Source organism: Aspergillus welwitschiae (genome assembly GCF_003344945.1).
Source record: "Aspergillus welwitschiae strain CBS 139.54b unplaced genomic scaffold BDQ94scaffold_21, whole genome shotgun sequence".
Classification (NCBI taxonomy): Eukaryota; Fungi; Ascomycota; class Eurotiomycetes; order Eurotiales; family Aspergillaceae; genus Aspergillus; species Aspergillus welwitschiae.
In genome coordinates, this window is record NW_020798715.1 from 259,780 (window position 1) to 285,117 (window position 25,338).

General features: G+C 51.0%; 12 protein-coding genes across 12 annotated transcripts; 7 read left to right on the forward strand and 5 right to left on the reverse strand.

Annotated features, from left to right (window-relative positions):
• Window positions 1–402: 402 nt before the first annotated feature.
• On the reverse strand, window positions 403–1,477 carry hel10 (putative high expression lethality protein Hel10). Its single transcript, XM_026766753.1, has 2 exons — window positions 1,066–1,477; window positions 403–1,006 (listed from the first exon to the last, which is right to left on the reverse strand). Exons 1-2 carry the CDS (start codon window positions 1,359–1,361, stop codon window positions 706–708), a joined length of 597 nt encoding a protein of 198 aa, XP_026624954.1. The 5' UTR covers window positions 1,362–1,477; the 3' UTR covers window positions 403–705.
• A 380-nt stretch (window positions 1,478–1,857) lies between these two features.
• BDQ94DRAFT_146047 (uncharacterized protein) lies at window positions 1,858–3,019 on the forward strand. Its single transcript, XM_026766754.1, has one exon. It carries the CDS (start codon window positions 2,248–2,250, stop codon window positions 2,446–2,448), a length of 201 nt encoding a protein of 66 aa, XP_026624955.1. The 5' UTR covers window positions 1,858–2,247; the 3' UTR covers window positions 2,449–3,019.
• A 900-nt stretch (window positions 3,020–3,919) lies between these two features.
• BDQ94DRAFT_160303 (putative 60S ribosome biogenesis protein Rrp14) lies at window positions 3,920–6,885 on the forward strand (the record flags this gene model as incomplete). Its single annotated transcript, XM_026769198.1, has 6 exons — window positions 3,920–4,166; window positions 4,240–4,462; window positions 4,609–4,713; window positions 4,866–5,076; window positions 5,187–5,270; window positions 5,401–6,885. The coding sequence occupies 6 exons, from the start codon at window positions 3,920–3,922 to the stop codon at window positions 6,883–6,885; spliced, it is 2,355 nt and encodes a 784-aa protein (XP_026624956.1).
• A 463-nt stretch (window positions 6,886–7,348) lies between these two features.
• On the reverse strand, window positions 7,349–7,936 carry BDQ94DRAFT_146051 (uncharacterized protein). The gene has a single exon (XM_026766755.1). It carries the CDS (start codon window positions 7,850–7,852, stop codon window positions 7,640–7,642), a length of 213 nt encoding a protein of 70 aa, XP_026624957.1. The 5' UTR covers window positions 7,853–7,936; the 3' UTR covers window positions 7,349–7,639.
• Window positions 7,937–8,901: 965 nt separating this feature from the next.
• BDQ94DRAFT_146053 (NuoI/complex I 23 kDa subunit family protein) lies at window positions 8,902–10,232 on the reverse strand. The gene is made up of 3 exons (XM_026766756.1): window positions 9,858–10,232; window positions 9,438–9,703; window positions 8,902–9,378 (listed from the first exon to the last, which is right to left on the reverse strand). The coding sequence occupies exons 1-3, from the start codon at window positions 10,133–10,135 to the stop codon at window positions 9,248–9,250; spliced, it is 675 nt and encodes a 224-aa protein (XP_026624958.1). The 5' UTR covers window positions 10,136–10,232; the 3' UTR covers window positions 8,902–9,247.
• Window positions 10,233–10,355: 123 nt separating this feature from the next.
• On the forward strand, window positions 10,356–11,903 carry acpA (acyl carrier protein). Its single transcript, XM_026766757.1, has 6 exons — window positions 10,356–10,727; window positions 10,832–10,849; window positions 10,939–11,019; window positions 11,083–11,131; window positions 11,214–11,252; window positions 11,324–11,903. Exons 1-6 carry the CDS (start codon window positions 10,509–10,511, stop codon window positions 11,329–11,331), a joined length of 414 nt encoding a protein of 137 aa, XP_026624959.1. The 5' UTR covers window positions 10,356–10,508; the 3' UTR covers window positions 11,332–11,903.
• A 199-nt stretch (window positions 11,904–12,102) lies between these two features.
• BDQ94DRAFT_146056 (GOLPH3/VPS74 family protein) lies at window positions 12,103–14,376 on the forward strand. The gene is made up of 4 exons (XM_026766758.1): window positions 12,103–12,752; window positions 12,840–13,086; window positions 13,183–13,676; window positions 13,733–14,376. Exons 1-4 carry the CDS (start codon window positions 12,483–12,485, stop codon window positions 13,781–13,783), a joined length of 1,062 nt encoding a protein of 353 aa, XP_026624960.1. The 5' UTR covers window positions 12,103–12,482; the 3' UTR covers window positions 13,784–14,376.
• Window positions 14,377–14,438: 62 nt separating this feature from the next.
• Window positions 14,439–14,990, forward strand: BDQ94DRAFT_53374 (uncharacterized protein). Its single transcript, XM_026775994.1, has one exon. It carries the CDS (start codon window positions 14,541–14,543, stop codon window positions 14,868–14,870), a length of 330 nt encoding a protein of 109 aa, XP_026624961.1. The 5' UTR covers window positions 14,439–14,540; the 3' UTR covers window positions 14,871–14,990.
• On the reverse strand, window positions 14,883–17,982 carry BDQ94DRAFT_160306 (uncharacterized protein; the record flags this gene model as incomplete). The annotated part of the gene is made up of 4 exons (XM_026769199.1): window positions 14,883–14,932; window positions 15,247–16,324; window positions 16,632–16,667; window positions 16,717–17,982. 4 exons carry the CDS (start codon window positions 17,980–17,982, stop codon window positions 14,883–14,885), a joined length of 2,430 nt encoding a protein of 809 aa, XP_026624962.1.
• A 640-nt stretch (window positions 17,983–18,622) lies between these two features.
• On the reverse strand, window positions 18,623–18,968 carry BDQ94DRAFT_146063 (uncharacterized protein). The gene has a single exon (XM_026766759.1). The coding sequence runs from the start codon at window positions 18,864–18,866 to the stop codon at window positions 18,633–18,635; it is 234 nt and encodes a 77-aa protein (XP_026624963.1). The 5' UTR covers window positions 18,867–18,968; the 3' UTR covers window positions 18,623–18,632.
• A 554-nt stretch (window positions 18,969–19,522) lies between these two features.
• Window positions 19,523–20,744, forward strand: BDQ94DRAFT_146065 (uncharacterized protein). Its single transcript, XM_026766760.1, has one exon. The coding sequence runs from the start codon at window positions 19,689–19,691 to the stop codon at window positions 20,406–20,408; it is 720 nt and encodes a 239-aa protein (XP_026624964.1). The 5' UTR covers window positions 19,523–19,688; the 3' UTR covers window positions 20,409–20,744.
• BDQ94DRAFT_146067 (protein sds23) lies at window positions 20,745–22,895 on the forward strand. The gene is made up of 5 exons (XM_026766761.1): window positions 20,745–21,375; window positions 21,433–21,902; window positions 21,951–22,068; window positions 22,114–22,292; window positions 22,344–22,895. The coding sequence occupies exons 1-5, from the start codon at window positions 20,995–20,997 to the stop codon at window positions 22,720–22,722; spliced, it is 1,527 nt and encodes a 508-aa protein (XP_026624965.1). The 5' UTR covers window positions 20,745–20,994; the 3' UTR covers window positions 22,723–22,895.
• Window positions 22,896–25,338: the final 2,443 nt, after the last annotated feature.

Consider the following 25,338-nt stretch of genomic DNA (forward strand, 5'->3'; position numbering starts at 1 on the left):
ATGTGCCGGGTTCTTGTTTCTGTCGGATACTAAACTGGCAATACTATCTTTGTATCTTTGTGCGGGGGGCCGAAAACTCCTGCTGCTAGTAGTACCAGAAGTTACAGCACACATTACTGGTTGATGGGTGCGCTGGCCTCGCTGATCACCTTCAGAATGATTCAATTATTTTCCGGCAGGAGACAGACAGAAAAGCGAGGGTGGGGTCGGGGTCGTTGAGAGACTTTCACCCCGCCACCACCTGAAGCCCCTCATCCTGTTAACATCATGGGGCGAACTCAAATGCATGAAGATCGGTCAAGTGGTGGGCGGTTGGAGGATGGTCAGATCGCGATTTACTCTCTAGGGATAGAGCTACGTGTAAAATTATGATTCTACGGAATTGTTCAGGAGCAAAGGGAATGAAGCCAAAGTCTGTATGAATTCTTCGTAACGTAACCACTGAAGAGCTATGTAGACTGGAATACAGCGTTGGTATCAAGATTAAGAATTTCATCCGCGCCGGGTATGTGTAACAAGCAAAGCGATCTCAATAATAGCAATGAGAAGAAAATGTAGGAAAAGCGAGTCAATAATTCTTCATCCAAAACCCGGCCGGCCGAAACGAAGCAGAAGTCGAAATTTCAGTCATTCACGGTAGTCGCAAGGGAATTCGTAAAGATAAAACAGAAAGAAAGCAGTCGGTTTATAGAGAAGGAGAACCGTCTATCGCTTGAAGAAGCCGCCGAGCTGGTCCATCATGCCACCACCGCTGTGGTGGGACTGAGAGCCACCCTGAGGGGGGTAACCGCCATAGCCGCTCTGGTATTCCTGCTGCTGCTCGTCCTTGTGCTTGTGCTTCTTGATGGCATCCTCGGCGATGCTTCCCATGATAGCTCCACCGATGGTTCCGAGGATTCCGTGATCGGCCTTGTGACCGGCAAATCCGCCCGCCAGACCACCGGCAATGGCACCACCGAGACCACGCTCACCCTCCTGGGCTCCGCCGGGGGCACCCTGGTTGTATCTAGAGACAAGATATTAGCTAGAGATCATAATAAGTATCGGGATTAGTGGATAACATACTCGCCGCGCTGGTCCTGGCCGTACTGCTGACCACCCTGGTGCTGCTGGCCGTACTGGCTCTCACCATACTGGGACTGTCCACCACCGCCGTAGTAGTCGCTAGAGGCACCACCACCCTGGCCGCCGTGCTGCTGGTGCTGGTTGTACTGGTCGTAGCCACCCTGCTGGCCGTATCCTTGCTGCGGGGGGTATCCGCCCTGACCGTATCCACCTTGGCCATAGCCACCCTGGTTGTAACCACCCTGCTGCTGGTGGCCGTAGTAGCCTTGGTTGTTGTATCCGTCGTAGCCAGACATGGTTATGATGTGAATTGGAGTTGTAGAGGTAGTTGATTGGTAAGATTGATGTAGGAAGGAAGAGGAGTGGATTTGGTAAGATGATAGAAGGTAAGACAGAACGAGGGGTTCCCAGGCCTTTTATAGTGGGATATTTGGCCACTTGATAAGGTGATCAGGCACTGCAGGGCTGAGCAGGCGCAGTGCTGACTCGCCCAGAAGGTGAGCCCCACCAAGATTCAATGATGCCCCCGCTACGCCAAGAGCCCAGCGCCAGCTGAGAAACACGGGACAAGAATTACGCTGTTCAGTCACAGCCCGGTCAGGAATTAACCAAGTTTGAGTGAGATTACGACTAACATTGTGGCTGTTCATGAGGCTGATGCCGTACGGAATCACTAGATCCCCCGCCACCATGCAGCGCGGGGTGGCTGTGCCATGTGTTCATCATAGGCGCAGGGCGGGTGTTGATCTGGTCTTCCCTTTCGGAATTGCTCCCCGCCAACCTGGGGATCAGGTACTTTCTTTTCTTTTGCTTTGCCTGACAGTGGCAAAATCAACGGGCTTCTACTAAATGATAGCCTAGTTAATTATGCCTGTCATTATGCAATAACTTCGATACGCAGCGCATTACACATCCGGCCCCTTACTTTCCATTCACCCCCATAGTAAGCGCCAGAGCTAGCCGCGACTGGAATTTCGGCCTCGGAGTTAGCACGGGTACTTCGGTGACGTTACCATGGTATAATATAACACCTCATACCGAGCTCACATGTGGCTCTTCCGCACAGCCGTCCAGTGGCTTAGCAAACTACAGGTGCATATTGCATAAAATCAGTCAAACTGCGTGCGCACATTTACTAAAGTATGGCTGTGCGAGTCCATAAATAGTACCACAGATGGCGCGATGCCGATACCGTATAGTACCAATACAATCCAGTCACTACCCTATTGGACACATTCAACATCGCAACCGTCTGCTGGCGTTTTTACCGAAATAAGCCCCCATAACTCCTTTCTGGAATTGCCGGATCATCGGAATAGCACATCTCCGTGTTTGCCGGACACTCTACGTACTACTTACCAAAGTAAGTATGTTTGTTCCTAATTGGGGTCCAAAAAGCGACCGGCATTAGCAGGCAGACACATTATTACCCTACTAGTGCAGAAATACGTCCGCCCGAGTGTTGCGAACACGTACGAGTAGTGGAGGGATCCGGAGTGAATCTGGTCGCTGACTGGATCACTCGTCTTTGGTTCCAGCCAGTTTTACTGGGTTTCGCTTCTCTTGGACCCTTGGCGGGTTGAAACTTGCAACGATCCGGGCCTCGGGCTATGGGGCACCACTGGGCACTTGATCAGATCAGATAGAGATGATGTGCCCGGTTTAGGTGGTCTAGATATCTCGTAGATCACAGTTGGCCGAGTTAGCCTTGTCGAATGTCATTCTAGAATCCTCGGGTGCTGCGCCGAAATTAGTTCAGGGCGCACACAACCTCTTGTATGGGGCGGGCTGTCGTTCTCTGCCTAGTATCGGGCGGGATGTCAGAGCTGAGGGAATAGCCTGTCTTTCCACCTTTGAGCATGATGTCAACTGCAGGCAGCAAATAAGTTCTAAAATGCGGCAGAGGGCTGAACATTTACCTGGGCAATCAACAAGTATACTTGGTCATTCCTCGTAGAATCACGATCACGATGAGATGATCCACGGACCCAAGTGGCTTTATGTATATAGACGCGGGGCCATCAACCACTACAGTGCTTACACACCAACTGTATCCAGCAATAAGCAACTAACTTAACCCATCAATATCAAACCTTATCATACTAAGATTCCCAAACCCCTTACAACCGACGCAGTACAACCACCTCCCCAGCATACGCAAAATGCAAGGTTAACCGCACTACCATGTTGCACATATCAAGCTTCCTACAGCGAACGAAACCTCCCCAGCCCACGCGGCACCACACAATCTGTTTCGATCTTCAATAAACATCCCATGTACTGACTGGCAAGGTACTCTCAAAAACCTGCCCCTCAAACCCAAGAACTAGTCTAGATAGATCATCATCTGACTCCAGCGACCAGCTGGTGGGAGCAAACAGATTGGTCGCCTTTAAGGTTATACTTTACGCGGTGCCTCCCATGGTGGATAGCCCGCCTGACCGACAACTGCGGCATCAGTAAGTATACTATGGAGGGGGAGCATGTTTCAACTGTACCCAGCACCCACTCGCGACCGTCACCGAAACTTTCTTCCTACGATGAACACATGGATCATCCTGGAAATTCGCTCATAGTTGGGTTTGCAATCATGGTGTGCGACAATTGTAGATCCACGCGTGTAGGTGGCAGGGGTGCCACTGCGTAATTGCTACTGTTATATAGTGGGTAGCCTTCCTTTCTGGTGTAGAGCAAAATGAGGGGAGCTTTTCAAGAGTTCTTCGACTTCCGGGTCATTCATCAGAGGACTTTTGACCTATACTACTAGTTGTCGATGCGTTGACTTTGCGTCTTGAAAACCCAGCGGCCCCTCTTCGATGAATATATATAGTGCATCAACTGGGCCTCACACAAAATGAGATCCACACTCATTCTACTATCCTCTCTATGCTTCTTCAGTACCTTACACGCACACGCACACGCAACATCTACACCCAATCCCCCGACAGTATATCTCATCCGCCACGGCGAGAAACCCCCGGATCCCGAAGATAGCGGACTAAATGCAGACGGATTCAAACGCGCCGAGTGTCTCCGGGAAGTATTCGGCGTGGGGTCACCTTATGATATTGGCCATGTGATGGCACCCAAGATCAACAAGCGTAAGACATGGCGCATCTCAAGCAGTTATTCCTCTCACGTCAAAAACTAACGTATATGTTGGTGGCTACTCAGGAGGCCAGCATAGGCGTTCTTATGAGACCGTCCTGCCCGTCGCAAAGGATCTTGACCTCCCTGTCGATACATCTTGTAAGCGCAATCACGTTAAATGTGTGGCGAAACGGATCAGGGAGTTTAAGGGAACAGGGAATATCCTGATCTCCTGGCGCCACGGTAAGATGAGGGAGATTGTGCAGGAGCTGGGTTACGAGGACCCTCCTGAATATCCTGAAGATCGGTAAGTTATTGCAGGGTTTGGTTTCGGGCTAGACGCGTTACTAATGGATTTTCTGTCTAGGTTCGATTTGATCTGGACAATTCCATTTCCTTACAATAATATCACTGATATTCAAAGCGAAGAATGTCCGGGATTGGATGTGCCAGCACTAATGAAAGTGCAAGAGTAAATCATCATGGGCTGGTACCTGATGAGGAAGTCCACTGTCTATATGGTAGTTATAGGGCTTTGAATGGAATCGATGGCTTTCTGTGTGGTATGGACGAAGTTATGTTTTTTCTGCATCGACTTACTGTAGTTGTATAATGAGGAGTGGGTTGTTAGATGGATTCGCTACTACTGTATTTATCTACTACTAGTGGTAGTAGGTGTAGAAGCAAGCACAGCCAATCTCATTGACCAGTTGCTGCTGCACAGGGTCAAACATTAATCCGAAGACAGTCTTGTGTGCGCGGGCGGTGAACAGCCGAGCGGAGACAGAGCGCCAAGATTTCAACCTGCCCACCCAATTTTTTCGAGGTATCGCGGCCTTCACTACGTTCGACCGAGCGTTGCCCAAATATCTCATCAGCCTCCAGTATATTACTGGCTCAACGGCTTGGATCCCTCGGAAGGTCTGCGGTCACTCTGTTTCTTGAAGGATGGATGATATCGAGGTGTGTTGTTCCGTGCATTGTACTATGCCCGATCACGAGGTTGACCTCCTCTATTTTTTCTTCTTCAGGAACGCCTCCGAAGCCATGCTCAGGCCTTCGATGGTTTGCTGTCGCTGATCCCGGCGAAATTTTATTACGGCGAAGATGGCAGTGTATGTGACTTGTCCAATCCTTCTTGCTGCAAAATTTCCTCCTGCCCTTCTCTTTCTCTCCCTTCGTCTCATTTGGCGTCGCGCTTAAGACATAGCTGACCCGCGGTTCCTGAAACAGGATCAATGGCAGCGCAAGAAGCAGACTAAGGAACAGGCCCGTGAAGCTAAGCGGGCCAAGTTGGACCCCGATTCCGCCAAGTCAGCAAAGGATGTGATGGACGAGAACGCACGCAAGCGTAAACGTGACGAGGAAGGGAATGGGGAAGGTGACGATTCTTCTGATAACGGTGAACTCGGATCCGAGAAGCCCAAGGAAGGATTGAAGAGAGGAGATGTCAACTCAAAGAAGCAAAAGCAGGCCGAAGACTCGGCCAATGCGGAGCGCTCATCCGCCAAGTCGGCTGAAGAGGCAGAAGCGCGCAAGAAGTTGAAGGAGGAAAAGAAGGCCCAGAAGAAAGCCGCTCAGAAGGAGAAGAAGAAGGCCAAGGAAGCCGCTAGGAAGGTCAAGGTAGCCGAGCAGTCAGAAGAGACCGAAACACCTGCTGTGCAAAAATCCGAGTCGACCCCCGCCAACAAGACCAAGGAACAAAAACAAAAACAAGAGGACAGCGATAGTGATGACAACGAAAGCGTGGACGGCGTCCCCGCCGAAGAACTCTCGCTCGATTTCAGCGCTGAACAAGAAGAACAACCATCGTCTTCTGCGTCCACCCCGAACTCCCCTGGGTTCGATGCTTCCAATCCCCAATCGGGCAGCTCTTCCATATCCTCCATTGTTCCCCCCACCGAAGCCTCCAAATCCTCCACCTCCGAACCCAAGCCTCTCAAGCCTACCCCCGATGAGCTAAAGCAACGGTTACAGAAGCGGCTCGATGAACTTCGCGCAGCCCGCCATGCCGACGGGCTTAACGGAAAGCCCGCCAGGAACCGTCAAGAACTAATCGAGGCTCGACGCCAAAAAGCCGAGCAACGCAAAGCGCACAAGAAGGAGCTGCGCCAGAAGGCTAGAGAAGAAGAGCAACGGCTGAAGGATGAAGCCATGGCCCGACGCTTCTCTCCTGGCGGCTCGGGATCCCTTCTCGCATCCCCGCGCTCCCCTGCTGACTCTGTCGGCTCGAACAACAACTACGCTTTTGGCCGCGTTGTCTTCGCAGATGGCCAACTTGCTGACCCCAGTCTTTCCGGAGTCCGGGAGCAACCTAAGAGCCACGGTCCCAAAGACCCCGCCGCAGCCCTGAAGGCTGTTGAAGCGAAGAAGGCCAAGCTTGCCGCCATGGACGAGGAGAAGCGGGCCGATATTGAGGAGAAGGACCTGTGGCTTAACGCGAAGAAGCGGGCACATGGCGAACGGGTCCGTGACGACACATCATTGCTGAAGAAGGCGCTCAAGCGCAAGGAGTCGGCGAAGAAGAAGTCTGAGCGCGAATGGAAGGAGCGTCTGGAAGCCGTGAAGAAGGGCAAGGACATGAGACAGCAGAAGCGTGAAGAGAACCTCCGGAAACGCCGAGAGGATAAGGGCAACAAGGGTGGCGGCAAGAAGCAGGCCGGAGGTAAGAAGAAGTCCAGACCGGGCTTTGAGGGCAGCTTCAAGGCCAAGTCTGGAGGCAAGAAATAAGCAAACATTGTACTGTGTTGGGGAGAAGTGGAGACCCGTCCAAAGTGTAATACCAAGCTGCAGCCTCTGACCATGTGTACATACACGCACAGAAAAAATGGGCCGAGATCAGAAAAGAAGAAAAGGAAGAACAAAAGGGAAACTCAGAGAGGAGCAGGCATGCTACAGATTGAGCAAGAATAGCTCGAGACCAAAAAGTTGAGGGAGTGCGGGCATTGGAGAAACGGTGTTTGGGGAGTTTAAACTCTGGAGGTTCTCTGTTCATTTTGTGCATATATACCGAATCTCACGAAGCATTTTTTGTCTTTGTTTGTGTTTCTATGCCAGCTGAGCTTGCACACTACTACATTCATGTACGAATTGTTTGAGTAATTGAACTTGATGCAGAACGGTAGTGACCCAACAGCATGCCAATTGTCATAATCTTCGTTCAAACTGTCTGCCAGCAAACTTTTGTCTATGTCATAACTCAGTCGAAGTCATAACTCATAAGTCACGGAGCCCTCTCGACACCATCCCATCTAGCCCCATCATCTATCATTTATCACCCCATCTATCAATTTATCATAACCGTTATTGTCATCATCATCATCAAAACAAATCAAGACTTTTACCCCCTCTCCAACCCCCTGAAAGATCAAAAAATCAAATCAAGCAAACCTCTCATCCCTCGCCTCCAAGCACGCATCCACCATCCCATCCACAGCAACGCCCCTCTGCATCTCCGTACAGCACCCAATCTTCACCAACTCAGTCAGCGCCTCCCCGACCCAATTTGACAGTTCCACCCGGGGACATCATTCCGCACTTTCACCCTTGCGCACGCATCCCTGATCATCTCCCTAGAGATAGAAGCACTTACATTCGCGACGGGGATATTCCTCTCTAGTTTTGCGCTCTGCGTGGGATTCGCCCCGGTTACTTCGACGAAATTGAAGTCCCCGGGCGGTCCGATGATGTGGAACATGCTTTGCTGGTTGTCCGGGTAGGTGAGGAGGAGCACGGCGTGGCGGTATTTGATGAAGTCGAGGGGGGAGCCGTGGAAGACGAGGAGGGAGAGGAGGGAGGTGGACATGATGGGTGGGTAGTGGTGATGCTGGTGAGGGAGGGATGGGGATGAGGATGGGATGGATCTGTTCTTCATTGTGAAAGGGCCGAGGGGGTTATATAGTGGTCAGGAAGATTGAAGTTCATGCGTTCGTTAGTTGTTTGGGGATGTGCCGTGAGTGATATCTTTCGTATGCAGGAGGGGATGGAGGTATATAGAAGTCTAGAAGGGTCCACAGTCATGCTTAACAGCTGAGAAGGGGACCAAAAGTACGAATATAAGGAGCATCTTTGGCATTCTCCTACACTCATATAGCAGCACTAGAACGTGTCAACCTGCTACTGCACAAAGAACTCCAACACTAACCTTAATCAAGCTCTGTTGCTTTGTTACAGACTACGGGACGGCACGTCTCGTCGCTACCAGAGTTCGAGGGAGAGCAAGATGGAATTTCCCTTTTGTTTGTGAGAGAGATGTGTGGTATCTCCGTGTTGGTGATGCAGGGACATCTGCCTCGTTGTACCACCTATTCCCGTCCTCGTATGTATACGCTCCATGCATGGTCTAGACTCTTGTTGGATATGGAGACGGAGATGCGGTGTATGTGCTTTGCATACTGTGAAAGTATCATGTCAGGCGAGATGGGTATATCCACTATAGCTTACCGTACATACTAGGTGCAGCTATGTCTATGATGCTGAGTATGGGTGGTTCTGCATGGGAGGATAGGGATATATCCGATAATTCCGATTGATAGAGGTATGTAATAGCAAAATGACGGGCGATTGGGCTGAAGAGAATGCAAGCTGAATGCCGCAGTGTTGAAGACATTGTGTGCTTGGTTGGGCTGTGAGCGAGTGGCGGCAGAGAATGGCAGACCAGTGTATTGCTCTGTGTTCCAATAGCTTATAGTTGAGCATGGTTGCTGCACTGATGAAAGGTCGTTGTTTAAGCACTATTCCCGGACATAACAAAGGAAAAATTCTTTGATTGGATCCCTAGACAAACAAGAGTAAAAAAAGACAACACAACATGCAGGATTTCCTTCAACATCAAAGACAAAACCAGACCCGGAATCGAGTGGCCGATCTGATCAATTCCGGTAGACCCGACTAGTACAGGAGGTAATCAGGGAGGCGAAGGGGGTTGGGCGTGAGATATGTACAGCGTGGGAATAAATGGGGGTGGCTACAAGCCAAGCTTTCTAGGTCGGAAAGGCTTTCTTTCTAATATCATGTTTTTCTCGCATCTCTTCCAAGGGGAGTGTCACATGGACACCGTGTCCGGTGTCATATTGGCAAATACAGGTGCCGCTTAGCGGTAAGGAGCATCGGCTCTGATAGCAGCAGCAATTTCGGGCTCCCACTTGTCACCGTTGGCAAGGAGCTTCTCCTTGTTGTACAGCAGCTCCTCACGGGTCTCGGTGGCATATTCGGCGTTGGAAGCTACGTAATATCGTTAGTAGGAGTCTCATGACCTACACATGAATTTACTGGTTACTCACTCTCAACAATAGCGTCGACAGGGCAACTCTCCTGGCAGTAACCGCAGTAGATGCACTTGGTCATGTCGATATCGTAACGCGTCGTGCGACGGCTTCCATCCTCACGCTCCTCAGCCTCGATGGTGATAGCCTGAGCCGGGCAGATAGCCTCACAGAGCTTGCAGGCAATGCAACGCTCTTCACCGGTGGGGTAGCGACGCAGAGCGTGTTCACCACGGAAACGGGGGGAGATGGGTCCCTTCTCGAAGGGGTAGAAGATAGTGTAACTAGAGGACCAGCTCATCAGCCGCAGATCCATTGAGACAGAACAAACCTCCATAGAATGATGAAAAGCGATAGACAGGCTCAGATGGGCCACGGGAAATTCTGATGATGATATGCACCGAGGCAGACCTGACCAAGCTGGATGGGGCGACTTACGGAGGTCTGAAGAACTGCTCCAGCACGACGTACATGCCGCGCAACAACTCAGCCATAAGGAAGTACTTTCCGGCCTTGTCGAGAGAAGACTCAGCACCTTCGTCCCATTTCTTCGGAGGGGGCAGACGGAAGCCCGGTTGGGGGGGACCAGCTGGCGTAGCTGCCCGGTTCACCGAGGAAGAGAAGTTTGCGATGGATCCCAAGGGCGAAGAGCGGAGAGGGAAGGCTGTAGGACGAGAGTAGGCGACGAGCCTGGCGACGGACTTGGGGGCGGCCATCGCGGAAGTCGAGGAAGCGCGCGAAAGAGCGGGGATGACGAGGGGGGAGGTCAATTGGCAGAGGGGGGGAGCAGCAGCAATTCGAACCAGAAGCGGTTGGAGGTGGAAGTCGACGAAGTTCTGCTTGGGTCGCCGGCCTGCTTAGGTCATGGCTTTCTGCCGCCCCGTGATTGGCCCGCCGCCAGGATTTTGCTTCCTCCGAGCCGCAACAGAATCCAAACCCGTTCATCATCCATCGCTTCATTTCCCCCAATCTTTCCCCATTCCATCACTACCTCCTCCTCCTCCTCCATTCTTCCCCCCCACTCCACCTCTTTTCTCCTTGTTCAGGCCTTTTCTTAGCCTCTCTTTTCAGCTTCACCTCCCTGCCAACATGTTCCGCTCCGCCGTCGTCCGCTCCCTCAGGGCCTCTGTCCCTCGTGCCGTCAAGACTCCGGCTCCCTTCCAGATCCGTAGCTCTCCTGTCGCTCGTCCGGCTCAATTCGCCCCTCGCTTTGCCTACCAGGGTGTCAGACTCTACTCCGCTCCCGCCGGTCTCAACAAGGACGAGGTTGAGGGTCGGATAGTCAACCTTCTGAAGAACTTTGACAAGGTGCGTTCGCAATCGCGCGTTTCCAACTCCTCGCTCAAGGCGAGGAATTGCAAGCCATCAAGAAATAAAAAAGCACAGTAACTGACAGGCTGGGATTATTACAGGTCTCCGATGCTAGCAAGGTTAGTTTGGATACCCGATGACGCCCGAAGTCATTGGCCGGAATTTCCCGCGGGTAAAGAATCATAGCTTAACGGTCGCAATTCAACAGATCAACGGTGCCTCTCACTTCGCAAACGACCTCGGCCTGGACAGCTTGGATACCGTTGAGGTCGTCATGGCCATTGAGGAGGTATGGATATTGAATATACCCAAATATATACATAACGTTGTATACTGATAGCGATGTCTATAGGAGTTCAGCATTGAGATCCCCGACAAGGAGGCCGACTCCATCCACAGCGGTAAGTACAGCTTTGGGATACGATGCCCTTGTAGGGTATTGCGACGCCGGAGGACATTTACTGACTATCCCTTCTGCTATAGTTGACAAGGCTGTTGAGTACATCCTTGGCCAGCCCGATGGTAAGTTTAACACCCTTTGCTTGTGCAATTGAATTCATCCTGCGGGGATTCAGTACTGACTACTCTGCTAGCTCACTAAATATGAACGTAATGCGAGGACTCGGAGTGGATTGGGGGACTTAGAATAGAAAGGAAAGGGAATGCTGGCGTGCATCTACATGGGACTTGCCACAGTGGAGGTACCAGGAGTCGGTCACGCTACTCTGTATGCTGATACATGCCTGTGCTCTTTTCACTCTATTATATCGTGTATATCATCTTCAATGCAGTTTTGACTGATTTTGGCTGGTCTTGTCGTATACTCCTTCCTCTCCATTCATATCGTGTGAGATGAGCATTGTTGAAGAAGTAACTTCATAGCTGAGATTATTCATGGTCAGGGAACTGGTAGTGTTGAATTAAGCTTGGAATTGCACGCGGTGTTCAGGTCGGAACGAATCTGATATGCAGTTCCGTGGGATGACGTGGAGGCTACCCATTCGGGAACAATCAACGAGAAATGAGTGCAGGGCCCAGCCATTGTATTCGTGCCTGTGAGAGTGAGAAGGGCTGGGATTCCTACTGCAGTTTTGAAACCAATGTTGATGCAACTGAAGTAGAAAAAGAAAATAGAAGTAAAACCATCAGGGGCCTGGAACCGAGTGGGCTGGGAGTAGAGAGTAGATAACTTAGTAGATGGTAGTGGCCATAAAGAATGGGGTCCGTCACCGGAGAAGCAACAACTGGAGACGCCCAGCCAAAGGAAGACCAAGCGCCAGATAGCCTTAGCGACCGCATCGACCGCATCAATCTTATATCTCCTCCATCCACTTTCTTCCCCCGGGTTATCTCCCACCACCACCGTCTTTGTCTTGGATTCTCACCGGGTTGAATTGGGGTTTCTTGTCGCTGCTCGGCTCAGTTACCCACTCTCTGGCCGCCCGTCTCCTTCTTCCCCCATTGATTGTCGGCCTGCCTTTCCTCTTCGTCGTCCTCCACCACCATTCTCCCCCCCCTGACAATTTCCCGTCCAGCAAACTTTCGGCGTCACTCTTCCATTCCAGCAACTCCAACCTCCGATCTTCCTACCCCAAGAAAATCACCCAGGCACCGGCCCAATAAGCAAACATCAGTCCATGTCGCAGACGATAACGGCATAGACTCCATCACTTGCGTGCTTATCGACACCATCCTTGTTCCCTTTATCCCTCCCTCCCCCCACTCCCGTCTCCCAGCCGCATTCAGATCCTCATGGCCTCAGCCGGGGGCTTGACTCGCCGAAGAGGTGGCGGTCGAGTCGCTGGCGCCGAAGACAACGACGACAGCAGAGTCTCTTCGCCCGTGTCGAGAAATGGTTCGTCGTTGGATAACCGCATCCCCGAGACCTCGTTCACCAGCTCCGAAAACGGTCACAAAATCGCCTTCGACCCCAGGGACATCAGTGAGACGGAGGAACGCAGCAAGCAGCCCAAGTTGACGCTGATGGAAGAGGTGCTTCTGCTGGGGCTGAAGGATAAGCAGGTGAGCCCCTAGCCTTGCTACTGCGCATTTACAAGCCGGTGTTCAATCGCTGACAGGCGCGTCCGGGATGGTTTGGTGTCGCTGTAGGGTTATCTGTCTTTCTGGAACGAAAACATCTCATACGCCCTCCGAGGATGCATCGTGATCGAGTTAGCGCTCCGTGGTCGGATCAGCATGCAGAAGGACTCCTCTCGGCGACGTTTCCCTCTGGCCGATCGGGTGATTGAGGTGGTCGACGATACGCTAACTGGGGAGGTCTTGCTGGACGAGGCGCTGAAGATAATGAAGTCAAGTGAGAAGATGAGCGTGAACTCCTGGATAGATTTGTTGAGCGGTATGTTACGAAGGGGCATCTTCCGATGATCTTTCTTATTGATTTTCCCGCGATTGCTATTGACACATTCGCTGACTCGACGTGTCTTCCCGGCAGGTGAAACTTGGAATTTGATGAAGATTGGCTACCAACTCAAGCAAGTGCGCGAACGCCTCGCCAAAGGCTTGGTAGATAAGGGTATCCTCCGCACCGAAAAGCGGAACTTCCTTCTCTTCGACATGGCTACGCATCCCGTCGCGGATGGAGGCGCCAAGGATGATCTCCACCGCCGCGTCCGCAACGTCTGCAGCAGTCGTACAGTGATCCTCCCGGCAAATGCATGGCTCCCTGAAGATGTCGAGTTCCGTTACCTACGAACCATCACCATGGTATGCGCGGCCTATGCGGCCAACGTGCTGGAGAACGCTCTTGTCACAATGAGTCACGAGGCCCGGGAAAGGGCATTTGCGCAGGTGGATGAGTTGCTTGCTGAATACTCTCAGTGGCCATTTGCCCGGAGACCAGGAGGCTCGCAGGCCATTGGAGCCAACCTGGCACAGGCGATCAATGACGAGGTGAACAAATCTAAGGACCGAGAGCTTCAGATGGAGGTACGTTTCTCATCATCCATGGACTACTTCTGCGCTCAATGCTAATTCTCTTGCAGATTGTGGCAGCATGTTTGAGCGTTTTCACTAGACTCGACTCCCTACTGTAAGGGTATCATCATTCTTCGTCTTCTGCTATAGTCCCCAACCTAGTTTGTCCTTTTATTTTCCCATTATTTCCCCCTTATGCTATTGGTTTCTGAATCAACAAAACAACTACCCCGGGGGAGCTCTACTTGGCTTCCTCTTGAAGTAGTCACCGGTATACCGGTTGGAACTGGCAGAGTGGCGTTTATATGAAATTCGTCTTGCATTGTTTTGCACGGGATGTTCGATTCGATCTCCATTGATCTGTGTTTTCATTGTCTGCTTTGCTTTCCACATCTTTCTTCTCTGTCTATTGACTCGCCCGTTCCCTCCCTCTTCTCTATAAGGGGGCAAAGCGCGGCCATGCCATATGTATTACTCAAAACACACCCCCCCAACTCCCACAGGTACTGTACGCATCCCCTCTTGGAAGTTTAAACCCGTTCAGATGCATGCAGCCAGGACAGACAACCAACACCAGGGCGCCATCCAGAACATTGAACCCGGTATGCCACGACAAGGACGCAACTGGTTTGTGGCCTTGTCGTCAGACAGCCAAAAATTTTCGAAAAGATAAAAAAAAAAAAAGAAATAAAGAGAGAATGAGAACGAGTGCTACACATGGAGAAAGAGAGAACCCATTCAGGCCTTACACGGGCCTCTGCTTTTATTATATCTACTATTCTATTTATGATTCTTTTATTTCCCTTATAAAATTTATTTTCTTCTACTTTCTTCTCTCCTTCCTTTTCTTCCCTCCTACCTAAACCATTACTCCAAATGTTTCCTTCCTCTAATCATCCCCGTCACTTCCCCTTCATTATCTTTTCTTTCCTCTACATGTGTAGCAGAGTGACCCTTTCCAGTCCAATTCCTCTTTCTCCTCTTTCATCAATGTATCTACCATGTACACCGGGTGGTTTGTGCTGTCGAATTCGTCATCCTTCCAACCAATTTACCTTTCTGTGTTTCGATCATCTCGTTACACCAAACTTTCACGGCGAGTGGGTGTTCTTTTTATCTTATGCTGCACCTGACTCGGATGGATCCTTTCTTTGTGTTTCTAACAACAACAACCCCTCCCCCTCTTCATTTCTGCTCACTGATTAATCTTCTAGCGCTTTACTCTTCCACTATGTCGTTAGTTCTTTTCAGGGGGGTGCTTCGTCCGGCTGTAAGAATCAATAATAAGAAAAGAATTTTGGTATCAGTCCGTCTCATGCGTCCGGGCTAACGAGGTAAATTGCCTTGGTATGTCCTTTTCTGAGGATGGTCTATAGATCTACCGGTCCGAATATTGATGAGTCTAATCGCTAATGTCGCTGTCAAGTATGGTACATCCAAGGAGCTGTCGTGCTGCTCTAAATTATAATATCACAAAGATGATAGAAATCGAATACCTGATGCTAGTTAACTCGGATCACCATCATTCCTCCCCTTCGTCCTCCGCCCGCTCCCGCCGCCCCCGATGATAACACGTCCGTACCATCAACCAAGTCCTTGATGCTCTCAACTCGCCCTCGGACCTCGTCAGCCTCGACTAGCTCGGAAATCTGGCTCAGGGCTTCACCGTTGGGGCTGACGAGGATGAAGCGACTAAGCACACCATCCTTGCGTGGCTCATCATCCTCGAGAGGATTCCTGGCTTCCGCCGGCGTTGAGTCTACCGCGGTCAAGACAGCGCCGTGTTCCTTGATGACCTTTGGAGAGTGTGCTTGCTCGAACATCTGCTGGCCAGCGCAGTCCAGGACGACATCCACCGGGTCCCAGCGGTTCTTGCGGAAGATAGACCCGAGATCATAGTCATGTGGTAGGGGAAGTGGCGCAAAGATCGTCGCGTCCACGTTGTATTCTTTCCGCAGGCAGTCCTCCTGGTCTTCAGCGTCACAGGTTGCGCAAATCCAGGGCCGAGAGTGCGGAAAGAGCTTATGCGATCGGAGCAATTGTAGTGCCTGAAGGCCAACCTCATTGTTGCGTGCGTTGGTGATGAGAACCCGTAGCTGCTGGCGACCGAGTTTAACGTCGGTGGTGTCAAGCCCAGCGTAATTAAATATCGCCTCCCAAGCCGTCAAGGCGGGCATAGGGATAGTAGCTGCTTCAGCAGCGCTGACGTTCTTGGGCTTGTATGCCAGCTCATCTTCCGATACGATGACGTAGTCGGCTGCTGCACCGTCGCGCGTGTGCTTGATCAGCCCAAAAACGGCGTCATCAACCTTGAATTTAGGCCCGTCTGGGTTCCAGTGGTCTTTTTCAGGAGTACTAATGACCGTACCGCAAAAGCTATGCAAAGGGATCTGCGGTATGGACTTGGATGGATTCAAAATATTAGACAGTCGGAGCTCATCATGGGAGAAGGCTGCTGCCTTCACCTTGACGAGATAGTCGTTCCCCGAGGGGATGGGAGTTTGAAAGTCCGTGTCGAACTTCACGTGGGAATCCATCCTAGGCTCATTCATAGATGTGTGGTCTGTGACAGCTGTTGATGCCGGACTGAAGTAAAGCGCTCTCATGGTTGGTGGCACGAACGTCTGTTCGTCCATCGTGGTTGACTGAGGCTTTGCGGGCTTCATGAGGATTCACTCAGCTTCGCCAATAAGTGATAGTATCACAGTATCCGACCGTATTCAGTCGAGGAAGTGTTCGAACTCAATTGATCTAAATCGCTGCGATAATACAATTGCCGCGAACCTTCGTTATGCTTGGTGCCAAGTGGGATAGATGCTTTCAGTGGATGAGCCTTGACTTTGGTATATTCTGAGCTTTTTCCAGAGATTTAGGAGAAATAAGATGATCTGCAACCTCTGAGTGCACGGGTAGCTTAGTATAAATTCTGGCGGGGGCTGCAGCCACCGTGGTTGCGGGTGAACATACTCTCATGTTGACGTAACCCAGGGAGGAACGGCTTATCTCAGCACCGTCAATAGATCGACTGATCAGGCGATATTGAGCTCATCACCAGCTCTTTTGGTGGTGGCGGAAGATTCTTTGGGTTGACCAGGCCTTGTTTTGGGGATTGTGCCTGTCGACTGCTTGACTTGAGTTCAGCCACCAGATGATGCACTTCCGCTGGTTGTTCGAACACCCTCCACACATGCTCTGGAATACCCGCAAACGCAGTTTTGAATCTCTCTGGGGAGTTCTGTTCGTCCAAGTGAGGCACGTCGGTGACCTTTCTGATCCAAATCGCTTGAATCCAATGCGGATGCCTCTTATAAAGTTCTGCGTAGGCTTCGGGATCTTGTTGGGTGGAGTCTCCGATACAGAGCACTTGGCGCTTGGGAAACCAACCATAGATTTTCTCCCCGCGGTCCACCTTGTACTCCCGTGTGTTAACGGTGAAGGACTTCACTAGCTCGCTGATATCCAGCCAGGATGAGTCTCGAAGGATCATCGTACCAGGACTGAAGTATGCACCAAGGAACCCGTGTAAAAATGGGTATAAATTATATGGGGAAGCTGAGACATAGAACCATGCCGGTACAAGCTGGTTCTGGATATGGGCGTAGAGCTGAGGCATTCCGGCAATGGGTTTAGGGTCTTCGACGAACGTGGTGCGAAGGATGCCAGTGGACTCCGAAGTTTTGGTGTACTTGATTGTATCGTCGATGTCGGAGACGACAAGCCAACCTTCTGGGCCAGCAAAGATGGTGTCCATAAAAACTTGGTTTCCCCAACCTCGAAGATATGATCTGATCTTGGTGCCATCCTTGATGTGCTTGCTGTTTGCGCTGATTGTCTGACTACTGATGCCATTGTCATCGGTGGGCCCGATCTTCTGCATCTGGATGGTGCTGTTCGGCAAAGGGGTTTCTAGCGTCATTAGGTGTGCAGAGGCAGTATGAAACAGGAATGGCTGTAGCCGTTCTGTTATCCGATGGCGTGTCTCCTTGTCCGTTCCCATCTCTCCGTCCAGTCCAATGAGATCTGCAATCATGGCGACGAGCTTGGTGATATCCCTTCGGCTATTCTTGCGGAAAGCGCAGGCCACGACTTCTGCGCGCCATGATACCTGTTTTGATGTTGTGGCCGCCGGTAGCTGATAGGCAGTGTTATCGAACAACCATACGGTATGCTGACGAGCGTCTGCCGCTTGAATCGATTGGGGCTTTGAGATGAATGATGTGACCATTTGGAGCATGCTTGACTCTCGCTTCCACGCATGGACTACCCGCGCGACCTTATGGAGGACGGTAGGATCTTTGAGGTTTGTATCAGAAGACATTGTTAGTGCGTATATGCTCGTGTGAGTTCAAATCACTGATGACTGCGATGTGATTAGTTAAGTCGAATTGCTAGAAATATGGAAAGATACGATAGCGTTCTGCAGAAGAGTGAAGATTTGAAGCCAGTTTATAGCCTCCTAAAATGTACAGTATCGGGCGCCACGAGGCAGGCAGCCTCCTGATCTTGCAGGACTGCATCATGTTGATCCCAAGCCGCAGGGCAGTGGCATCTATACGAGCTCAGGCAGCCAAGCCTGAGTCATTTCCTATTTTGAGGAGTCAGGGGAACAAGGCCATAAGGCTGTGTCCCTGCGGGGTATAGGATCGACGGAGATATGCAGACGGAGAAATACATGCATGAGATGGCTCGCTGCCTGGCGCCCACGTCAGCCTTGACTGACTTGTGACCTATGGGATAACAAGGCGCAGCGGCTGACCAGCCCTCCCGGGCGTGGATATGGGACAGTTATCTACAAGTAACGCAGGAACAGGGCGGGCAGATCCCTGTATGTTACGAATTTGGACCGTTGCTGCGTGCGTAACTTGCTGCAGTGAGACTGCCGAGAGGTGCTCTGGGCTCGGTTTCGTAATGATATTGTTGCGATGACTTATTTGAGCGAAATGGATGTTTGTTAGTATGAAGGTTATGTTAGTTGCATGGTAGTTGGCCATCGGAAAACCAGTCACGCGGCATTTTGAGTCGGTCATGGCATAACTGTAATGGCAGCCTTTTAGTTTTCTGTGACTGGAGCTTCTGACAGACGGGATGATAGAAAAGATGAAGAGGGAGAGAGAGAGGAAGAAAGTGAAGAGAACCAAAGACGAGAAGTAGATCAAAGACAAAGAAGGAAAGAACGAACCACTCGATCAGTGGGGCTTCCATATTAGGAAACTGGGTCCTTTTTTACTTATCTACTGGCCCGTCACATGACAGGCCATCACAAACAGAGAATTGCGAGCACACTTCGGATGGCTGAAAATACGGTCCGTGTCAACCTGCTTGATCTCACATTCCAACTAATTCCTCCGGACATCGTATCCGGCCGTTGTATTTGTACTTGTCTCAGATCACGTGGCTGTGCCACTGGGATTGCGTTTGCGGTGAAAACAACTACTCCTAGTTCCATCGCCTCTATATTACCCGCCTTTCAACAATAGTGTAAACGAACGGTTTTACTACCATGCAACACAGTTTACATGACTAATGAAAGAAAGACTCATGTGCTGCAGCTGAATAACGCATTGCTAGCTCACATCCCAAGCCCGGGCGAGCTATGTCAAAGATGACCGGCGTCACCATTGACCGGCGAACTGGCCAGGCCTACAGAGAGATGGCCTTTCATCCTTCCAAGTACCCAAATGGGTCCTTTTGGGTTCATGAGTCTCCGTTATTGCCAAAAAGATGGGAGGAGAACAGCCAACATGGGGCCCCCTCATTGCAGCACTCGGCCATGAAATGCCTGTTGTCTGATCAGAGGAGACTACGGCCTGAAATATTTGCATACGTACCCTGGCATATTGCTAGCTACCTCTGGGATTGTCTTGGCAAGAGGTAGGATGAATCGGATTATTAAAACGGATCTGGCCTAACTTTTGCCGTAGCAATAGAAGAACTCTACACAGCTGGAAGCTCTTTGCTACAGCCTACCCCGAGCAATTCCGAGAAGTCAGCCCTTACCGCTCCTATAGTACCAAAAGCGTGAAGATGAGCATGCCAGAATACTGGAAAGTGGTGAACAGCGATGCCTTGAGTTGGCGGGCGGTGTTAAGTTTGGACCCATCAATCGCCAGGGTTCCTGACCTCGTGGAAATAACTAGTATCCGGAACCTGGTAGCTTTGGAGATATCATCGCCACCACAGACCTTGCATAACGGCGAGTCGTCCGGGGTCATGCTCAGCCATCGTGTCATCCGGTCGTGGAACGAGTTGCAGCAGAGTTCTGGGGCATTTGCACATCTCCGACTTTTGGTCTTGTCTCATCAACGCGATCTCTCAGTACAGATCCTCCAGTACCTGCGAGACTTTCCATCGTTGGAAATTGTTCTTGCACTGGACTGCGGAGATCTCACAAGGATGTCTAGGGATGAATTCCAAGTTGACGGATGGCTAGTAGATCCCGAATCAAACCGGGGCGGAACTCTCTACGAGCAGTACCTATCAATCACCAACGCTGAGGCAAGAAAGTCGACCGGCCTAGACGCTGCCCCGGTTTTGAATTTCGAAATCAACCCTAGCCAAACCGAACGCCGCACGCCAATGAGAAAAGAGAAGCTATTCTGCTTCTACCGCGACGGCAGCAAGACTTACAAGCAGGAGCGAGAGTCAGGCCAAAAAAGGCCACGAGGCTATCCCCAGATGAAGGTTAAAAGACCAGACAAATACCGCAAGATAGGCTGGGAAGGACTGCTGGGAGACTTGACATGATTGTCAAAAGTGTCAGACCATCAAGTGGGGACTGTATCCATAGTTAGTGAATGCTGACTGGATGATGTCACTCCGGCCAGTCTCAGGGACGGTCGGCCGTATCTCGGCCGCCGGGACCACCACAGGTGTGGGTGTTGCAGAGGTACCTGCATAGCTGTAGACCGGTGAGAAGCAGATGATTTTGGTCGATTCGATAGCGTAAGGAGTGTATAGAACGATTGAGTGGATGTTGAACGAGACTAGGAGATTTCCAGACTGGAGCTGGATGACGCCGGGATGACAAGCGGGGACTTGTGATTGGACGATTAAAGGGAGCCGCCGCATCCCCGCCTTTTTGGGGGGCTTCGAATGAGTGACTCTCCTTTGACCTTCGCCCCTCCCATTTGGACTCGCTTCTCCTTTCTTTGCAGCCCGCACTGCCACTTTTGATGCTGTTGTTTGTCTCAAATCGGGAGCATCACCTCCCCAAATCTGGTCTCACGTACTTTTGTACAGCTACTCCTATCCGGAGCTCTCCTTGCACGCTAACTACACCCCTCCTCCCTCCTTACCTAAGCTCTTCCCCGACCTCCCATTTCCGTCCACCATGACGGACCGCCCGATGGAAACGGTTGCAGATAGCAATTCCAGTGGTTCAAATATCGCATCTCCCCGTTCTAGCACGGATTCCCGCACTCCATCCGCAAGCGTTCGGTCACTCCGCCTCTCCTCGCACGCTCCGAACCATCAGCACCGTCAGAGCATCAGCGATACTCTCCGTGCGACACCGGGGTCGCCGCGGGCACGCCGACAGCCCTCCCTGACACAGGCCGCCATCCAGAGTCTCATCGACAACCCTCCTGCCCCGAACAATGCCAACCCCGCGTTTGTCGGCCGAGACTGGCGGGAGATCTCCATCGGGGAGCTGGTCAGTCCAGACGACCTGAAGTTCGTCGAAATAAACACAGGAATTGAGGAAGCGACGAATGTGGGCGCTGCTGCTAGATCCTGATAGAATATCCGAGTCGTGGGCTGACTCTGCTAGATCTTGATCGACACCGGGGCTCCGGTGCTGCTGATCCGGGAATCACCCCAGCACAAGTCGGCCGTGGGCACCTTCGACTACGCCGATCTGAATGCATATCTCCTGCTGGCGGCGGGATTAACACAGCCGAATGAGGAGCTCCTTGCCTCGTACGAAGAACTCGCCCGCAAAGCAAAAGAAGGCATTCCAATTCCGCTGCGAGATGTCAAGGATCTCGGTCGCAAAGAACCGCTGACGACGCTGCCGGCATCGGCCAGTGTCATGACCGCTGTACAGACGTTCGGCGGCGGAGTGCATCGCGTGGTAGTGGTCAGCGAGCGGGATGACAATGAGGTACTGGGCATTTTCAGTCAATTCCGGCTGGTCAAGTTCCTGTGGGAGAACGGCCGCAGCTTTCCTGTGATCGACCAGCTGTATCCGCAGTCGCTGCATGATTTGCGGATCGGGTCGCGAGATGTGATTTCGATCAAGTGCGTCCCATGGACTATTATTTGAAAGATTAAGCTAATGCTGTATAGTGGCGATCGGCCGCTCGTTGATGCGCTGCAGATCATGAATGAAGAGGGTATCTCGTCTATCGCAGTGGTGGACAGCCACTTTAATGTTGTCGGCAACATTTCCACGACGGACGTCAAGGTACGCAGCACCATGTGGTCGAATGAGCACCGCTGACCAGACCAGCTTCTCACGCGCTCATCATCGCTCCCGCTACTGCGCAACACATGCACGCATTTCATCTCCGTGATTCTGTCGAACCGCGGCCTGGAAGAGGGCAAAGACTCGTTCCCGGTCTTTCACGTGAATCCAGGGTCGACACTAGCGCACACCGTCGCCAAGGTGGTCGCCACCCGGTCCCATCGGTAAGTCTAGATCCAGCACATACAAAAGCGCAGCTACTAACAAACCACCAGCCTCTGGGTCACCGATCCGCTATCACCATCGTCATCAGGACCTCCTACGCCATCGCACTCATCCGTGCATATCCCACTGGTAACCAATTCGAGTCCGCCCCCGTCACCAGCCGTGAACAACGGCACCGCAGCACCCGCAGCATACCTCAGCGCACCGTCGATCCCGGCCTCGGCGCTACCCGGGGCACGGCTCTCGGGGCGGCTAGTCGGGGTAGTCAGTCTAACCGATATCTTGAACCTGCATGCGCGGGCCAGCGGACTCAGTCCGGCAGATCCAGCCGAGAGCCGTAGCCGACGACGACGCAGCAGCAGTTCGAGCGTGGGGGTGCGCCGTAGCGGCGAGATAGGTCGGGAGTTGTTTAGCGGGCGAATTGTCTGAAGCCGATTCCTTATCTCTCTTCTTATTTTTTTTTTCTTTTTTTCCTTTTCCTATTTTCCTTTCTTAGTATCTACTATGTCCAATTCTGTACCTAGATCGACCCCAAAGTACATATCAATCCAATCCGAACCCGTAGGATCAAAAAAATCCAAGAAATACCTGATTCAAGTCCATCGGAGATCCCCCCAAATCTGGAGTAAACCTGACATGGATGGGGATCTCGGCCTTATCCTTACACAATACGATCTATTACATACAACCATGTAAGATACCTCGTATCCTAAATACAAAAGCCCACCCCACACCCCGCCCCACCAGCAACAACTGCCCATTGACCAGTGACACAGTGACAGTATACTAAATACAGCGACTGAGCAGACAGTAAGTTGTGGATACATCCATACCTTGAATCAGCTGTACTGCACTTTTGGAGAAAAGGAAAAAGAGAAAAGCGGGCCCCGGCCATCCCCGAGACCCCACTTCTCCCCTACGTACTAAGTACTTGGGGATATTCTGGCTCTACGGGGTCCCAAGGTATTGGAAATGCTGACGGAGGCGATCCGTTAGGGGAGGATAGTCCAATGGGAGGGTGTTATACCTGGATGGGAAAGATTGGTTTGGTCTAGATTGGGGCTTAGGGTGGGTTAGATTTGGGGTTATGGGGGACTTGGACTCTATTGGGGGATAGATACGAGTAGGTAGGAGAAGGGATGTGAGTATTTCCGAGGAGTGTGTGAAGTGGTCACTAGGGAGGGTTAGGGTAGACGAGATTGGGAAGGGGAGTGGTGAGTGGCGGTGCTTAGTGGTAGTAGTACTTCTTCTTTGACCTTTTACTATGAGTATTGTGTTGGTGTGGCATTTAGTATTATCTACCATGTGTATGTGTGTACTTGGCAGGGACAATAATCCTGGTATAGTAGGTACTTTCATTTCTTCTCTTCTGTCTATCTATCTATCTACCTAGCTAGCTACTCAGTAAGCAAGACTAACAAAACAGACAACAACCCTGATGTAAGCAATCAAGCTACCTAGAACACGTTACACAAATCCATTCCCTCTTGATCTCTGGAGCAGCCATGATCATCCACCCCAACTCCACACCAGCTCCAGCTCCAGCCCCCTCCAACTGCCTGCCCATCGGGCTATCACCCCCCGAAGCTCCGAAGCTCCCAAGTTCTAGACTTTCAGTGTGAACTCCACTGCTAAATGGTAGATCGGCCGGACATGTAGCCAGCCCACATTTACAACGACAGTAGCACACAACATAACTCAGTGACTGTGTTCGGTTAGTGAGTGAACTGTCTAGTTCTCAATAGACCCATTCCGATCCCTATTCCCAGTAAATCAGGTAGCTGGGTTTCTCTTTTTCTCCTACAGTGGGAATGGGCAGCGGGTGGTGTTAGCCGAGACGGAAAATACTTCCATACTGGGTGTGGGTTTGTGGGTGGGAGTGTATTTACGAGGGACTTCTATTCTGGTAGTAGTACTTGGAGGTTCTAGATGGGAGGATAGGGTGTCTTTCTGTGTGGGTTTGATGGTAGTATGTAGTAGTAGAGTAGGTTAAGTGGATTCTAGTCTGAGTTCTAAAGACGCTGTGGATTGATTGGTGAGTGTTGAAAGTAAAGACAGGAAGGAAGTATAGAGTATAACTAACGAGACAATGAGAAGAAGAAGTACTTACTCTACCGAAAGCATCTACTGCTTGAAATTCAAACACAAAAGCTCAAACCTACATTCAAACTCTTCTTCAACATCCTCACATAAGAGACAGCAGACACAACGCACACACAAGAAGGGACACACTGAACTTACCCAGTACCTTCACCCACAAGAAGAGAGAAACAAGATCCAAGGAACCGAACCACCCGAACCTGAACCTACCCAGCTCCTTCATTCTCAATTCTTCCCACCGAGTAAAGTAAGTTAAGTTACACCCGCCCTAACCCGATTCCTTCACAGTCAAAAGTAAAAGTTTATTGAAAAGTTCATTGCCTCCCGGCTTTCCCTAAACCAGGACTAGTGGATTTGGAACCCACACTAGCCCCATCCCAGTCTAGCACAGACCAGCCAAATCCACACTAAGCCCACAAACCCACAAATCAGTATTCTCCATTTTCTCATACTTAAACTGCAATGTGCGAATGACCTGCATTTCTGCAAAACTAATGCAGATCACCTTCCCGTTTCCACTTGCTGTCCCGCATTAATCAACGTTAAAGTAACTTAATCCTTTTCCATTGAGGAGGTGCTCTGGTTGATTGGCTGGTGAAGGGTGAAGTGAGTGGGTATTCAGTCGTACTGTTTCTCGTGATCGAGGCTGGTCTCTTTGGTTGCTTCGGTCGATCAACGCTATATTTGACTACGTACCTCTGGTATAACTCAGTATAGGTTGGTATTTAAAGAGGGAGGGTTAAGTAGAGAAGAGGGGTAGGGGTTTGGGGACCCACACAAGCTCTCTTCTTCCTTTTCTTCTTCCTCTTCCTCTCTGCTTAGCAGGCATTGGTGGCGGCGGAGGATTTCTAAACAGCTTCTTGTGCAGAGGAAGTATCTAGGGTATAGAAGGGAACTCTATCAAAATGTATTCTTTTGAAATGGTAAGAGTAAGTAGATAGTGAG

Bases quoted from the DNA above. Each gene is read 5' to 3' on its own strand.
- BDQ94DRAFT_146053 (XM_026766756.1), bottom strand. From the start codon at position 10,135: ATGGCCGCCCCCAAGTCCGTCGCCAGGCTCGTCGCCTACTCTCGTCCT. The intron at 9,704-9,857 runs GTAAGTCGCCCC...CTGGTCCTCTAG, and splicing joins GAGCAGTTCTTCAGACCTCC to TTACACTATCTTCTACCCCT. The intron at 9,379-9,437 runs GTGAGTAACCAG...GATATTACGTAG, and splicing joins TGTCGACGCTATTGTTGAGA to CTTCCAACGCCGAATATGCC.
- BDQ94DRAFT_146065 (XM_026766760.1), top strand. From the start codon at position 19,689: ATGAGCATGCCAGAATACTGGAAAGTGGTGAACAGCGATGCCTTGAGT.
- BDQ94DRAFT_146067 (XM_026766761.1), top strand. From the start codon at position 20,995: ATGACGGACCGCCCGATGGAAACGGTTGCAGATAGCAATTCCAGTGGT. The intron at 21,376-21,432 runs GTGGGCGCTGCT...TGACTCTGCTAG, and splicing joins GAATTGAGGAAGCGACGAAT to ATCTTGATCGACACCGGGGC. The intron at 22,069-22,113 runs GTACGCAGCACC...TGACCAGACCAG, and splicing joins TTTCCACGACGGACGTCAAG to CTTCTCACGCGCTCATCATC.
- BDQ94DRAFT_146063 (XM_026766759.1), bottom strand. From the start codon at position 18,866: ATGGAAGCCCCACTGATCGAGTGGTTCGTTCTTTCCTTCTTTGTCTTT.
- acpA (XM_026766757.1), top strand. From the start codon at position 10,509: ATGTTCCGCTCCGCCGTCGTCCGCTCCCTCAGGGCCTCTGTCCCTCGT. The intron at 11,020-11,082 runs GTATGGATATTG...CGATGTCTATAG, and splicing joins TCGTCATGGCCATTGAGGAG to GAGTTCAGCATTGAGATCCC. The intron at 11,132-11,213 runs GTAAGTACAGCT...CTTCTGCTATAG, and splicing joins GGCCGACTCCATCCACAGCG to TTGACAAGGCTGTTGAGTAC.
- BDQ94DRAFT_146056 (XM_026766758.1), top strand. From the start codon at position 12,483: ATGGCCTCAGCCGGGGGCTTGACTCGCCGAAGAGGTGGCGGTCGAGTC. The intron at 12,753-12,839 runs GTGAGCCCCTAG...GTGTCGCTGTAG, and splicing joins TGGGGCTGAAGGATAAGCAG to GGTTATCTGTCTTTCTGGAA. The intron at 13,087-13,182 runs GTATGTTACGAA...TCTTCCCGGCAG, and splicing joins CTGGATAGATTTGTTGAGCG to GTGAAACTTGGAATTTGATG.
- BDQ94DRAFT_146051 (XM_026766755.1), bottom strand. From the start codon at position 7,852: ATGTTCCACATCATCGGACCGCCCGGGGACTTCAATTTCGTCGAAGTA.
- BDQ94DRAFT_146047 (XM_026766754.1), top strand. From the start codon at position 2,248: ATGCCGATACCGTATAGTACCAATACAATCCAGTCACTACCCTATTGG.
- hel10 (XM_026766753.1), bottom strand. From the start codon at position 1,361: ATGTCTGGCTACGACGGATACAACAACCAAGGCTACTACGGCCACCAG. The intron at 1,007-1,065 runs GTATGTTATCCA...TCTTGTCTCTAG, and splicing joins GGCCAGGACCAGCGCGGCGA to ATACAACCAGGGTGCCCCCG.
- BDQ94DRAFT_53374 (XM_026775994.1), top strand. From the start codon at position 14,541: ATGTTTCCTTCCTCTAATCATCCCCGTCACTTCCCCTTCATTATCTTT.